Source organism: Gymnoscopelus braueri (assembly GCF_963280865.1).
Source record: "Gymnoscopelus braueri genome assembly, chromosome: 12".
Taxonomy (NCBI): domain Eukaryota; kingdom Metazoa; phylum Chordata; class Actinopteri; order Myctophiformes; family Myctophidae; genus Gymnoscopelus; species Gymnoscopelus braueri.
Genome location: NC_137614.1, coordinates 37188625 through 37201816, shown reverse-complemented (window position 1 = coordinate 37201816; position 13192 = coordinate 37188625). Strand labels below are relative to the sequence as shown.

General features: G+C 41.7%; 1 protein-coding gene across 1 annotated transcript in view; it reads left to right on the top strand.

The window, feature by feature from the left end:
• Positions 1–1102: 1102 nt before the first annotated feature.
• prex1 (phosphatidylinositol-3,4,5-trisphosphate-dependent Rac exchange factor 1) overlaps positions 1103–13192 on the top strand; it is a 106834-nt gene continuing 94744 nt past the window's right edge. Inside the window, exon 1 of the mRNA XM_080445834.1 lies at positions 1103–1800. Within this exon, the coding sequence (XP_080301960.1) occupies positions 1654–1800 (147 nt within the window). The 5' untranslated portion in view covers positions 1103–1653. The remainder of the gene's footprint in view (positions 1801–13192) is intronic.

Sequence of the window (13192 nt, the reverse complement as noted above, 5' to 3'; positions counted from 1 at the left end):
TTACCCTTGCTATCAAAGCAACAGGTTTTTATGCTTCCTATGACTTCATTCACTGACACTTTTATTGACTCAAATAAATCTTCGCACACGGTGACGGGGTCGGGGAGCCTTCATTTTTGCACGGAATTTGCCATTTTGATCGCATTTAGCCGTGATATTCCGTTGAGTTTAATGTCGCGTACCATAACATGCTCATTAGATGTGGGATGGAGGGAGTTTAAGTAGGTTTGTTTTAATTGAATAGTGGATTAGGTCCAATAACCAAACACACCCACCACCACCGTCACACACTGACTTCTGAGGTCTGAAAATGTACACTGTAAAACCCTGAGTGTTAATTTAACTCTGAGGGGGTCGTCGGCTAAATTATTGATAAGTGGACCATTACAGGCAGTGGTGTAAAGTATCTAAGTACATTTACTTAAGTACTGTAGGCTACTTAAGTACAAGTTTGAGGTATTTTTACTTTCCTGGTGTATTTCCAGTTTTCAGTACTTCTACTTCTACTGACTCCACTACATCTCGGATCCAAATATTGTACTTTTACTCCACTACAATTATTTGAAAACTTAAGCAACTAGTTACTTTGTAGATTTTGATAATTATTACAAAACATTACACATTAACCACTCTGTATACATATTGGCCATTTGAAAATAGCCGATCTACAAGCTCACAATGCTTAGCATCAGGAAGCATTGTGAGCTTAATTGTAGATCTGCTATTTTCTAAATATTTGTATACATTGTATACATATTGTATACATACACAAAACCTGTGAAATGGGGCATTCTGCATAATGAGTGCTTTCTACTTTTAGTACTTTTAAGTACATTTCGGTACCAATACTTTTGCACTTTTACTCAAGTCAATTTTGAATTCCGGACTTTTACTTGTAGCCGAGAGAGTATTTCTACATTGCAGTATTGACACTTTTACTTTTACTTAAGTAAAACAAAATGTGAGCACTTTTCCCACCACTGTCTGTATGTAGCCTAACTCTGAGAGGGGTGCCATTTGGTACCATTACACGCTCAGAGTTCAATCCACACTCTGTGTTTTACAGTGTAGAGTCAGAAGTCTTTGCGCACGTTGGGTGTCCTACTACTGCTACTCTGAGGTCGTCTGTCTGTCTGTGTGGCAGCGGGTTTGCTTCCACTGTGCATGCAGACAACATGTCTTAACACTCTGTGTTTTGTTGTGTGTTTGACAATAATAATGCCTCGTCTGGTCAGAGTGTGCAGGGTCACACTTCTCCTTTCTGAAGAGGAACGGATCCTAGATCAGCAGCGATCAAGCGCTCGATCACTTTGACTTCAAACTGATCGGATCTGTTGCGAGTTGCGACGCGATTCACGCGCGTAGTTTTCCGCTATTTTGGATACTTTTTTTTAATACGTTTTGGATACACTTGGTTTTTGTCGGGTTGATTTGGCGTGGATGAGGCAGAACGGATCAACGCTGGCCCGGGGTTCGAAAACTCGCTCCTTAATGTGCAGAAATGGACTGAATTAAAAGCGACCCCCTAAAGCCTGGAATCCCCTGTTTGAAAAGCGGACAGAAGTGCAAGGCGATCGGGCTTGATCATCATTTACTGCACGAGTCTTATCTTCTTTTATGTGAGTGATTTATTGTTTAATATTATTAATCAGAATGGATCAAGAGGACAGACCTCATGAGAACGGCGTCCATCACGGCAGCAAAGACTCGGACCGACAGCAGAGACTCCGGCTCTGTGTTCTGAACGAGGTTCTGAACACCGAGAGGGATTATGTCAGAACCCTACGGTTCCTGCAGGAGGTGAGTTATATATCTTATCTCTGTATATATATATATCTCTATCTCTCTTATGTCAGAAGTAGAACCCTGCTGTTCCTGCAGGAGGTGAGTCTCACCTTCGGTCCATTTAAATGTTACAGTGAATCACTATGTTGTGTCAGCGTCTTCCTGGTGGTGTCTCCCCAAAGCTGGCTGCAGAGTCCATGCTTTAATAGTCTGCAGAAATGATGCTATCGATCTATCTCTCTATCTCTTGATCGCTATCCCCATCTCTCTATCTCTCTTTATCTCTATCTTTATCTCTCTATCTGTCTTTTTCTAAAAAGACCCTTACACGTCTATAACTCTGACAGTATACTAACAGGTCCATTTGGTTCCATATGTACACTGTCAGAGTTAAGGGGGGGGTCCATGAAATGTAAAAGGTTGAGAGAACCACTGATCTATCTATCTATCTATGAGTCATCACTGTGCAGAAAGGAAATGACAATCTAACTTACTACACTGTGAAATCCAACTCTGGTCCATTTGGATACTGTTCTGTAACATATGTGTACACTCACTCTCAGAGTTACAAAGGAATACATTAACACACTGGCTGTGTGTGAAAAGCCTACATGTGTGCCTTTCCACAGGACATGAACTCTAGCATCCCTATTCCGGGCATGTCATAGTATATAGGCGAACATTTGGCAAGAGTGGATGAACATTTGGAGGAAAAAAACAGATCTACAAGGTCACACTGACTCACGTCGTGAGCTTGTAGAAAAGTGTCAAAGTTTGATGTACAAGGAAGTAGGGTTTAAGTGGTCATTGCAGCCTGCTTATAGGTAGATTGTGATCATGAGGAACTTATGTTCAAGGGCAGAGTTTCATTCTTAATTTCTTATACACTGTTTTAACTTGTTTTGATCCAGCACCCAGCCTAGTAGGTCTGGGATGTGCATGTCTTTAAGCTGTTTATAAGCTTCTCTCTCAATTTATGTTCAAGCTCTGATAAACCCTTTCAAGTTGTAAGCGTTACAGAACAATCAGTTTTGCAGTCATATTGCAGTTGAACAGACATTGATCATCAGCTTAAAGAGCTGGCGGTGAGGACTCGTATCTCTTCATTGTGACATTTCGCACTGCCACCAAGGCAGGCTGGCTCATTCCTCGCGGCCTTTCAGTCACAAGAACGGCACACAGTGAAATCCTCAGTGTTAATTCAGTCCAGATTGTGTACTAATGGAGCCAAATACCGTTTGTACACTCACTGAGTTAAATGAACACGGAGGATTTTACGCTGCTGGAGACCTGCAGGTGTTAATTCAATTCGTCACCCCTAGCTGTCTCTGTTCCTCTCCTCCGTACCATATCATCTTCTGGCGCTCTGTATGCAGGTAGTTTGGTCTTCAGCCGGGCCATTAAGACACCAAATATTAGTGGTTTCTTTGTGAATAAACTCAGTGATGCTTGGGGTAAACAACTTCATAAATCCACTACTTGAGACCCCACGCAACACTTTGTTATTTTCACTTAAACACTCAATGTGAATGTGAACATCATATGCAATCAATCACACACTTGATTCCCCATTAATTCATCACTCCATCTTTCCCCATGAATGACTGAGGGTCTAGTTATTCCCCCAGCACTGAGTGCTCTAAAGCCAGGCTTTCCTTATCAACCCCAGCTGTGTGGGATGACAAAACCAAGGCTCCCTACAGGGGAAAGGGTTAGCTGGGCTGGAAGAGGAGGATTAGTATTATGGCAGATGCATGGACTGGGGGTGGGGGGGGTTTGTAGAAGTGTTTGTAGACTCCTAAACCAGTGTTTCTCACACGCTTTCATTTCAAGGACCCTCAATTTGATACACATCAGGCCACGGACCCCCAGTTTTTAATCTCTGGGACCCCAAGCTAATCTATCTCAGTGCTGATTTAACTCTTGACAGACACGCAATAGTACATTTGAGTTACAGTCATGCAGGGTTCATTTGGTTCCCAACTATCAATCATTTAGCTGAGAACCCCCTGGAACCCCCCCCCCCCCCCCCAAGGACTCCTGGAGGTCCCTGGACCCCACTTTGATAACTACTGTCCTAAACTGTACGCATGCCAAGCTGTCTGATGCCATGTTGTTGGAGTTGAATACCCTGTGTGACGTATACACATACAGTATGTACTGTGGATGCACTCAACCATGAGAACAAAAGTACAGAGCTAAAGAGCTTAACTACTCAAAATTCACGATTTTTTCCTCCGCGTCATCAGCGCCCATACCCTAGGTGGGGTTGGCGAAAGGGCCTACTCTGTGTGGAGTTTGCATGTTCTCCCCGTGTCTCCTAGGGTAGTTAATACCCTCACAAAAACATGTAGTAATCCTGGTCACTATACTGCCTCCCCCTGGTCAGCCGGGGCGCCTGATGGAGGGGAAGGGAACTGGTTGGAATAATGTGTTCCTTCCACGCGCTACGTCCAACCAGGGAAACTCTCCCCTGTCAGGTGAAAAGAAGGTCAGTTGGCTCTCATGCATTGAAGGAGGCATGAGCTCGGCCCTGGCCTCCCTAGGCTGGTGGGGGGAGTGTAGTGCCCAGGATCACTTAGCAAATTGGCACCGGGAGAAAAAAGGGTTCCAAAATCGAGGGATAAAAATTATATAGGCAAAAAAAAAAATCAAGATTTTGTCATTGTTACATCTTGTGTACAATTACATAAGAATAATAAAACGACAACAACAAATAAATCATATAATAAAGTGTAGCAGTAATAATAAACAATGACAAAGAATAGTAAAGAATAGCAGCGGTAGTAAAAAGAAAAGGCAAAAAGACAGAAACCGGACTGAAACTTTTGACATTACAAATCACCATCAAAATAGCACCAGCCAAATGGGTCGACCACAGGATTTCTGCACCATATGACTGTGTACAGCAGTGGTTCCCAACCTTTTCTGGATCGGGGGCCCGCTTGAAAAAATGTTGAAAGCGTTCGTGGCCCATCCATCTGACTGCTTAACACGGCCTATAGGTTGTCGTGTTTAAGTGGTCAGATGAATGGGCCTTGTGCACTTTCAGAGCATGATTGTTTATTTTAATGAACAATCAAATGATTGTGGTCCGGCTTGGATCACTGGAACTAACATGGTATACTTTGAGTTCCTATTTCAGTATCATGATAAAAAAAAACTAATTTTACCATTGCACTTGTTTACATAATTTTTTTTATATTACTCTTATATTATCAATAAAACCTTAAAGTTTTGCCAATTCTGTGGGGGCCCACAGTCCACTTGGAATATCCTCACGGCTCACTGGTTGGGAATTGCTGGTGTTCTGTATCATTCCTCTCACACTGGTCAGGGTGGCTTGCATCAAATGAGATCGAAGGTGACATCACATCATGTTGGGAAGGGGCTTGGTGGGAACCATACCAACTCTCTACTCTAGGCATCACAGACCTCCCAGGGTGCCCCTGGAGATGGAACTTATTTTCAGGCAGGGGGTGAAGTGAAGTCCTGCTTTGGCTTGGTTTAATAACAGGATAAACGTTTACTGAGCCTTGTGGTTCTGAGAAAGGAAGGTCTTGGCGGCTCCAACAGAAGTCCAGATGTTGAAGATGTAACGAAAACAATGTATAGACTCACACAGTGAGATCCAGTCCCTATCATCACTTATGATCCACTAAAACGGTTACAGTGGTTCTCAAAGTGAGGTCCAGGGACCCTCAAAGGTTCCTTGAGGGGGTTCCAAATGGAGCCTTACAGGTCTGCGACTCTGAGAGTGTACAAAAGGAACCAAATAGCCTTACAGGTCCATTTGGTTCCCTCTCAGAGCTATGGGGGTCCTCCTTTATATGTAAAAGTTTGAGAACTACGGCACGAGAATTGTGCGACCATGTCAGTATCTGACCCTTCCCTCCGCCTGTATGTTTTTGTTTTACTTTGTTCAGGACGTTTGTGGGCGTCAACCTTTGGGGAGTTTGGGTGTGCGATTCTTGGTGTTGTTGAGCCGGGATGGAAGGGCTAACTTAGAATGTTGTGTTTACAAATGGCAACAATTCCTACTTGTCAATACTTTAAGAGTGGGGAATGGAAATTCATTGTTATTTCTGTCTCTCAAATTTGGCAGCAATACTCTACGTGTGTGTGTGTGTGTGTGTGTGTGTGTGTGTGTGTGTGTGTGTGTGTGTGTGTGTGTGTGTGTGTGTGTGTGTGTGTGTGTGTGTGTGTGTGTGTGTGTGTGTGTGTGTGTGTGTGTGTGTGTGTGTGTGTGTGTGTGTGTGTGTGTGTGTGTGTGTGTGTGTGTGTGTGGTAATGACTGTACTAGGGATGGGACGATAATCTTTATCGTGATAAAAACATGGAAATACTTGTATCTTTATTCTGGGCTAATAGGAAAATAAGAAAAGGGTCTTCTCTGTGATGTCAGTGTTTGTAAGTGTAAATACTGTACATAAAGACTATGATTGAAGGTATTTATGCTATCCTCACAACTCCTCTTCAGGCCACGTGGTGTTTACTTTTATGTGGGTTCAGGGTGGCAACGCCAATGAAGAAAGCACACTAACCACTTAAGCCTTATTTTATCATTGTACAATAGTGTCATGCAAAAAAAGCAAACAATGCGTTACATCGTGATGCATTGTGAGCTCGTAGATCAGCTGTTTGCACTATTTTTGAAAATGTCATAACATGTAACATAGCCTATCTTGTTAACCCATTAAGAAAGAACGGTGATAAAAAACCCATATATAATCTTTGAATATATATTATATATATTTTAAAGCGAACATTTGTAACTCAAAACTTTGCTTCTGGGGGTCCCTGGGGTTAGGTAGGACACCTACTGGTCGACTATGTCAATATTTGAAGCAGACTGTTGCATTTATCTCTCTCTGTCGGAACGGCAGAGACATAAAGCCTATGGATCCATTGGATCGTAGCTTTAAGAAATCAGGAACACACACTGGAGGATTGATATGCAGGAAGCCATCCGCAAGCTTCCTTTCTAAAGTGCCCTCTCTGTCTGCACTTTACTCTCTCTCTCCCTCTCTCTCACACACACACTCTCTCTCCCTCTCTCACACTCTCTCCCATCTCTCTAGCTCTCCCTTAGTCAGTGGGAAAGACCAAGCATCAGATTTCCTTGGGCTTAGGGTATAAATAGCTCCAGTTTCTGACTCTCATCCTAACCACAACACTGGAGGATTCAAGTGACCACACACACACACACACACACACACACACACACACACACACACACACACACACACACACACACACACACACACACACACACACACACACACACACACACACACACACACACACACACACACACACTTTCAACTGGGTGGAGCAGTTAGTTACTATGGCAAGCTGACAGAAACCCCTCATCATCTACTTTAAAGTTGCATTGTGAAATATTTTGATAGTCACAAGGCCTGAAAGGAATATTGTGCTCCATGAAGGTTGAATTGAGAGACATTGATATTACGCTACACACTGGCCAATAGCTTTCTAAATTATGTTCCGAGTCGGAACGGCCTGTGAGCTCCCCTCCATGAACTTCATGAATGTCATGAATGTCAGATTTATTGCAACAACATGTCACCTGTAAAACCTTCCCCCCATTCCCTTACTTCCCACTACAGCTGATGTGTCAGTGCAAGATGACTTCTAACTAGAGCCCAACAGGATTGATCATGTATTCACTTCTTTATTTCATTGTTTCATTCATTTAACTTTAATCATATAATGAAACGCAAAGTAATATAATAATATGTAATATAAAAACAGAACTTCATTGTATTTATTCACTGAAAGGGATATTTCACTAACTTTCAAACATGTTTGGGGTCATATTATCATCTACTTGGGCTTTTGTTAGCAACCCAGACAGTTTTGAAGTTCAATAATATGAAGTTCATTCAATATTTAGACATTTAATATTAATTTTATCAGACACGGTGACTCCCCCTTCCTATTCCCACTGTAACTTCAAACTCCATTTTAACCTTCATTGAAAGATTCATTGAAAAGACACGTCCTTGGTTCTGGAGACTGATATTGTCCTTCTAATACGTGAGAGGGCTGTGTTTTTTCAATTACTTTTTTCATTTCAATGAATCTGACAAGGTTAAATGGAGTTTGAAGTTACAATGGTTTTGTATAGGAAGGGGGCGTGTCTGATAACATGTATATCAAATATCTAAATACTGAATCAAGCAACATACAAACTTGTCTGGGGAGCACACAAAAGCCTGAGTAGACGATAAAATGACCCTGAACATGTTTGAAAGTGAAATATCCTTTTAAGCCCTATTCACACATTTAGAAAAATAGCCTACAAGCTTGTAGATGTGCTATTTTATTTTTATTTTTTACAAAATGGGGATGCCAGGTTGAAACTGGTAAAAAAAATCGATACAAATCGTCTGCATAATTGGTGATACCAATGTTGTCAAAAAGTCCAATGTGCTGTATTATGATTGTATGCATAATATTCATGCAGTTTAAATATTTCAGGGTTTTGCTGGCTTGGTTGTTGGGATCCAAACAATCAGTCCATCTTCTCTCTTCCCAATCATTGATCCTCAATATCAACTTGGCAGTTGGCCAGGACCTATTGTACACATCAATGGGAACTTGATATTTCTTGAGAAGTTGAATGCCTTGAGTTGAAGGATCTTATAGTGAAACTACTGTATGAGCTAGTGTAGCAGTTGCACTGCCAGGGCACATAAAAAAGGATATAATTGTCACGTGTACAAATATAATCTATGCAAGTTTTGGAGTCATGTGCATTTATAAGCCATTTTCAGACAGTACCAGGAATTTTAGGAATTCCAGAGAACAGGCCTAAACCAATGTAACACCCAGAGGCACCCCCCACCCGATCCCATCAGCTGAGTTTTCAAATGCCAACAGTTCAAAGACACTCTAGTGGCCTACAGCACTAAATAAGAATAAAGACCATTAAATGATATATTATATTTAGAAGTATGTAGTATGGTATTTAGAAGGTTTAAGTCAACGCAAACCCGAATTTGTTGTGGAATTCCATTTGTGTGTGAATCACTTATGATGAGACAATCTTGTTTTTTGTCCTGTACACACTGTTGGAGCAATTGTGAATTTAAGTCGATTTACTGTTCATGTTCTTGACTTACTTAAATTGTTAAAAATAGACAGCTTCTGGATGGCTAACTCCCTTAATAGATCTAATAATGGCAGGAAACTGATCCGCTTTGGAGCTAATTCTCCTTGATCAGAGTAAGCTCATTGCAAATTATTCTTACAAATATATATTATGTAAACTAAGGTAGTTTGCCATTCAGAATGTACCTTTTATTGGCACTCCTATGCCAACCAATTATCTAATGGGCACGATAACTATAACTATAGTATACATATATAGTTTTAATCCTAAAACAATATATTTAAGTCCTAACTCAAGTGGATGTCAGAGTCCACACCACAACCATAATGAGATCATCAGTGTGGATGCTCACATAATCATCGTTCTAGTTAATAGTTCTAGTGCTCGCTGTGGACGGCCCTTTACAGCCTTACATTTTATGCCAGCCTTGTATTTCTTTATTTTACTTAAATATTTGTATTCAGTTATTGTTTATTTAGTTTTTGAGTTAGAAGTGGGGTGTTGAACTACTGCAATATAAGCAGGTACACTGCAAATGGGGACAGGTGTTGCATACAGGAGAGGCAGACCGTTTTTACTTTGTGTTTCTGTATCCATAGGCACAGTTGTACTTGTGAACTGGCTGTTTGGTTCCCAAAAAGAATCCTGGGGAAATGGAATGTATACATTGAAGGGGTAATTTACATGAACATTAACATTCTGGACACCAGCCAATCATGTTCAAAGTCTCAGTCTCATACGGTGCATTTTTTCATATCACATCCAATATGCCCTGTGACTAATGGACTGTTGCGAGCATTACGGAACTCACCCAGACCGCAAACCCTGATGGTAAACTAGATCTCAGCTATCATGTTATGTTTTCTATAGAGATTATTATTATAGTACGAGCCTTACAGGCTGTCTGGTGTCTCATAGTCTATTATTAATGGGATATGGCTTTTACATACACCAACTCGTAGATGGAACCGTAGCTCTGCTCTCTCCTGAACATTAGCAGAATATTAATGTGCAGGTAAACCAGGAGGGAAATGCACACGAGCATGTCGAGATGTTTACTGAATTCTCAGTAAACATTTCTCTCACCCTCAGTGCTCAGATGACACTAAAATCAAGAATCTCTCTCTCTCTCTCTCTCTCTCTCTCTCTCTCTCTCTCTCTCTCTCTCTCTCTCTTTCTCTTCCCCCACAATGTTTGCCTCTTCCTTGCGTAATATTTGGCCAATTTGGTTTTACAAATTTCTTAAAAGTCATTCAATTGTAACTTTAGAAATGTGCAGATACCCTGTATATTGTACACTTGTACTGTATGTTGGTTTGTTTGCTGTTGAGTGAGAAAACAATGTTGCACATTAAGCTAATCATCTGGGGACCCCCCCCAAATTACCCCCTGGGGGGGTCCCCAAATGAGCGTGAGGCCGTGAGCGTCGTAAATCCAGCCTGTAGTGACGGCACGCTTGAGCATGGATGTACTGAACACTCGAGGCTGGTTGAAAAGGCTAGGATAAATATACAAGGATTTGTCAGGTAGAAGTGTTTCAGAGTCAATGTGGACTACGCAGTGGTGTATCAAAGACCATCAGCACGCACTGATCTGATTGAATCGACGTTATAAAACATTGAGTGGTAGCCATGCCTGCTAATGGAATATATATATTTTTGCAGTCGATCGTACATTTCCTGCCCCAAGGTTGACGATTATTAGAGGCTTATTTATTTGACGGCCCTAGCGATTATCCACAAATAATATCTGCGGCCAGAGAAGGAAACAAAACCGAAAAGCTGTTTTGACAATTCAGGACCTTGGACAGTGACCACGATGAGCTAAATTAACAACACAACACACAGCACAACACACAACACAACGCCAACTCTGCCAGAGCAGAATGTCAACACGCCAGGTTGGCACCGTGTCTCAGTGGTTGGAGCTGTTGCCTCATAGCCAGAAAGTCCTGGGTTCAAAGTACCCAGTTCCCTTGAGTCTTAATTGTAACCTTCACCAGCTGGCCATAGAAGACATGGGGGGGGGGTGCATGTTGTGACAGAAGTGATGGAAAGGGATATATCTAATGATGTATCATTTGTGTTAAGTTACATTGCCGATTTTCAACCAGCAGGTTTGATTTCATCATTTATATTAGTGACGTCAACCTTTCATTGAGAAATGTTTTGCCACACAAAACATATTATTGATCTTCTCACAACAGAACAATGAGATTTAGGTTGGAAATTGGCAACATTTCTGCTTTAAGAATATTAATGGAACATGTTGTGTGTGTGTAGATGCCTCCTTAGTAACATAGAAAATGTCCAGATGGAACGGGTGAAGAATTCCATGTGTCGTTTGAAAAAAGCAATATGTTACATTGTGAAATTAACATTTCTGGAAAAACCTTATGATATAACGAAGATTTGCGCTCCCAAAAAGACAACTGGTTACAAAATGATTACTGGCCGACCATCCCTCCAAGCTATGGGATGTCGTCTCTCAGTCTATGGTATGCAGTTTCCTTCCTTATAACTGACCTTTTCTTATTATTAGATATTTCTTATTAATCAACCTCAATCTCTGGTCATACATACTTACTATTAACATAACAATCTCTGGTCATAACCTGCCGTTCACTGACGAGCCCTCTGTCAACATCATTACAACATGAAAACAGCTATGACAAGATGTCTATGCATACGTCATACTCTCTTGCTGAAATAATGTGGTGGCCACTACATGCAGTTGTAACTTGTGGAACCTATTTCTGTGTTGTCTTTCTTGACATGATTAATTGCCATAGGTGATTTTTCGGATTTCTATAGCAGTATATATAGTACTCCACTTTGTTGGTTGGTTGGTCTGTCTGTCCAAAATGTTCAAGCCAAAATTCAGAGCTGGTCGTAGCTTATGGCAGATGACATGCTTCTTTTATCTTGTCTCTGGTTCCCTAAACAGAAAAGACCCACGAGGAAAAAGTGTCTTTTGACTAACTGAATTCTAGAGTTTTGCTCTTGAATTATACAATCTATTCTGTTTTACAAAATAGTTTATGGGCTGCATGGTTTCGACTATAACCCCATACACGGTTTGTTGAGGAAATCAGGGGTAAAAAAATAGGAACCAAAATTTGCTGGGGGGTGACTACTTTCATTTCATTGTAGTTTTTGCAACAGCTAATCTGTCCAGTGACCACCACACCTGTTATATCTTTATTCGTATTGACAGAGCAAACCCAAAGCCTTGGCCTGCAGTCAACTGACCTGTATTCTGCAAGTATTCTGCAAGTTTCCATAGTCTGTGATGCATCACTCAAGGCCACTCAACAGCCGCTGAAGTCCAAGACTCCAGATGGTCTGACCAATCTGGATCATGGTGCTATCTCTCCAGCGCACCACATGTCACAGCTCAATGGGACTGCCCATATTCACTGTCAGTTTTCGGGAGAAACCCAATTATACAGCATCCTCTGAAAGGAGAGGTACAGCCTTTGTGTGCAGTAGAATCAGTTTGGAAATTGAATTGCATACCTGTGCCGAGTTATTTTTTACAAACTTACACAATTGTCCGTCTGTCTTCTTTCTTTTTTTTTTACTTGGGGATCACTTTCTAGTGTTGCATCTGCGCACATTATTATTACGACATTTATGTCATATCAAGTAGTTGTTGCTGCACTGGATTTATTTCTCATGAGGTCACCTCCAGAGCCTCATTGAATTAGGGATGCTGGGTTCCTGTTCACTGGAGCGACGCCACAAGCCTTTTTTTTCTCCCCACTCTACTGGACCACAGCCACAAAGAGAGGGGAGATCTTCATTTATTCATCAAGTTTCATGGCATGCCGAGCCCAAAATGGCCTACGTCTGCTCTTAACTGCCCTGTCCCCCTTAGTGGCTCACTGCCCCCCCCTCCTACTCTTACTGCCCCCCCCCCCCCCCTCCCACTCTTAAAAAGAAAAAGGCCTTTTAATGGACACTCTGCTTTTAGCTGGCTTGTTGTTTTCTCTTGAGGGGGTGAGAACCCTGCATAAAAAGTCTTGAATCTGTGATTCCCCCCCCCCCCCCCCCACTCAGTAAGTGTGGGAATTTCAAGTGAATTGAAAAGGGGACTCTCTAAGGGACTGGTGGAAGAACCTTTGCAATTGTCCGTGGTGTTATTGATACGCAGGGGTCTCTTGTGTGAGGTGGTGCTAGCAAGCTGCTGAATGCTGATGTAGCTGCACTCTATAACACCACACACACACACACACACACACACACACACACACACACACACACACAC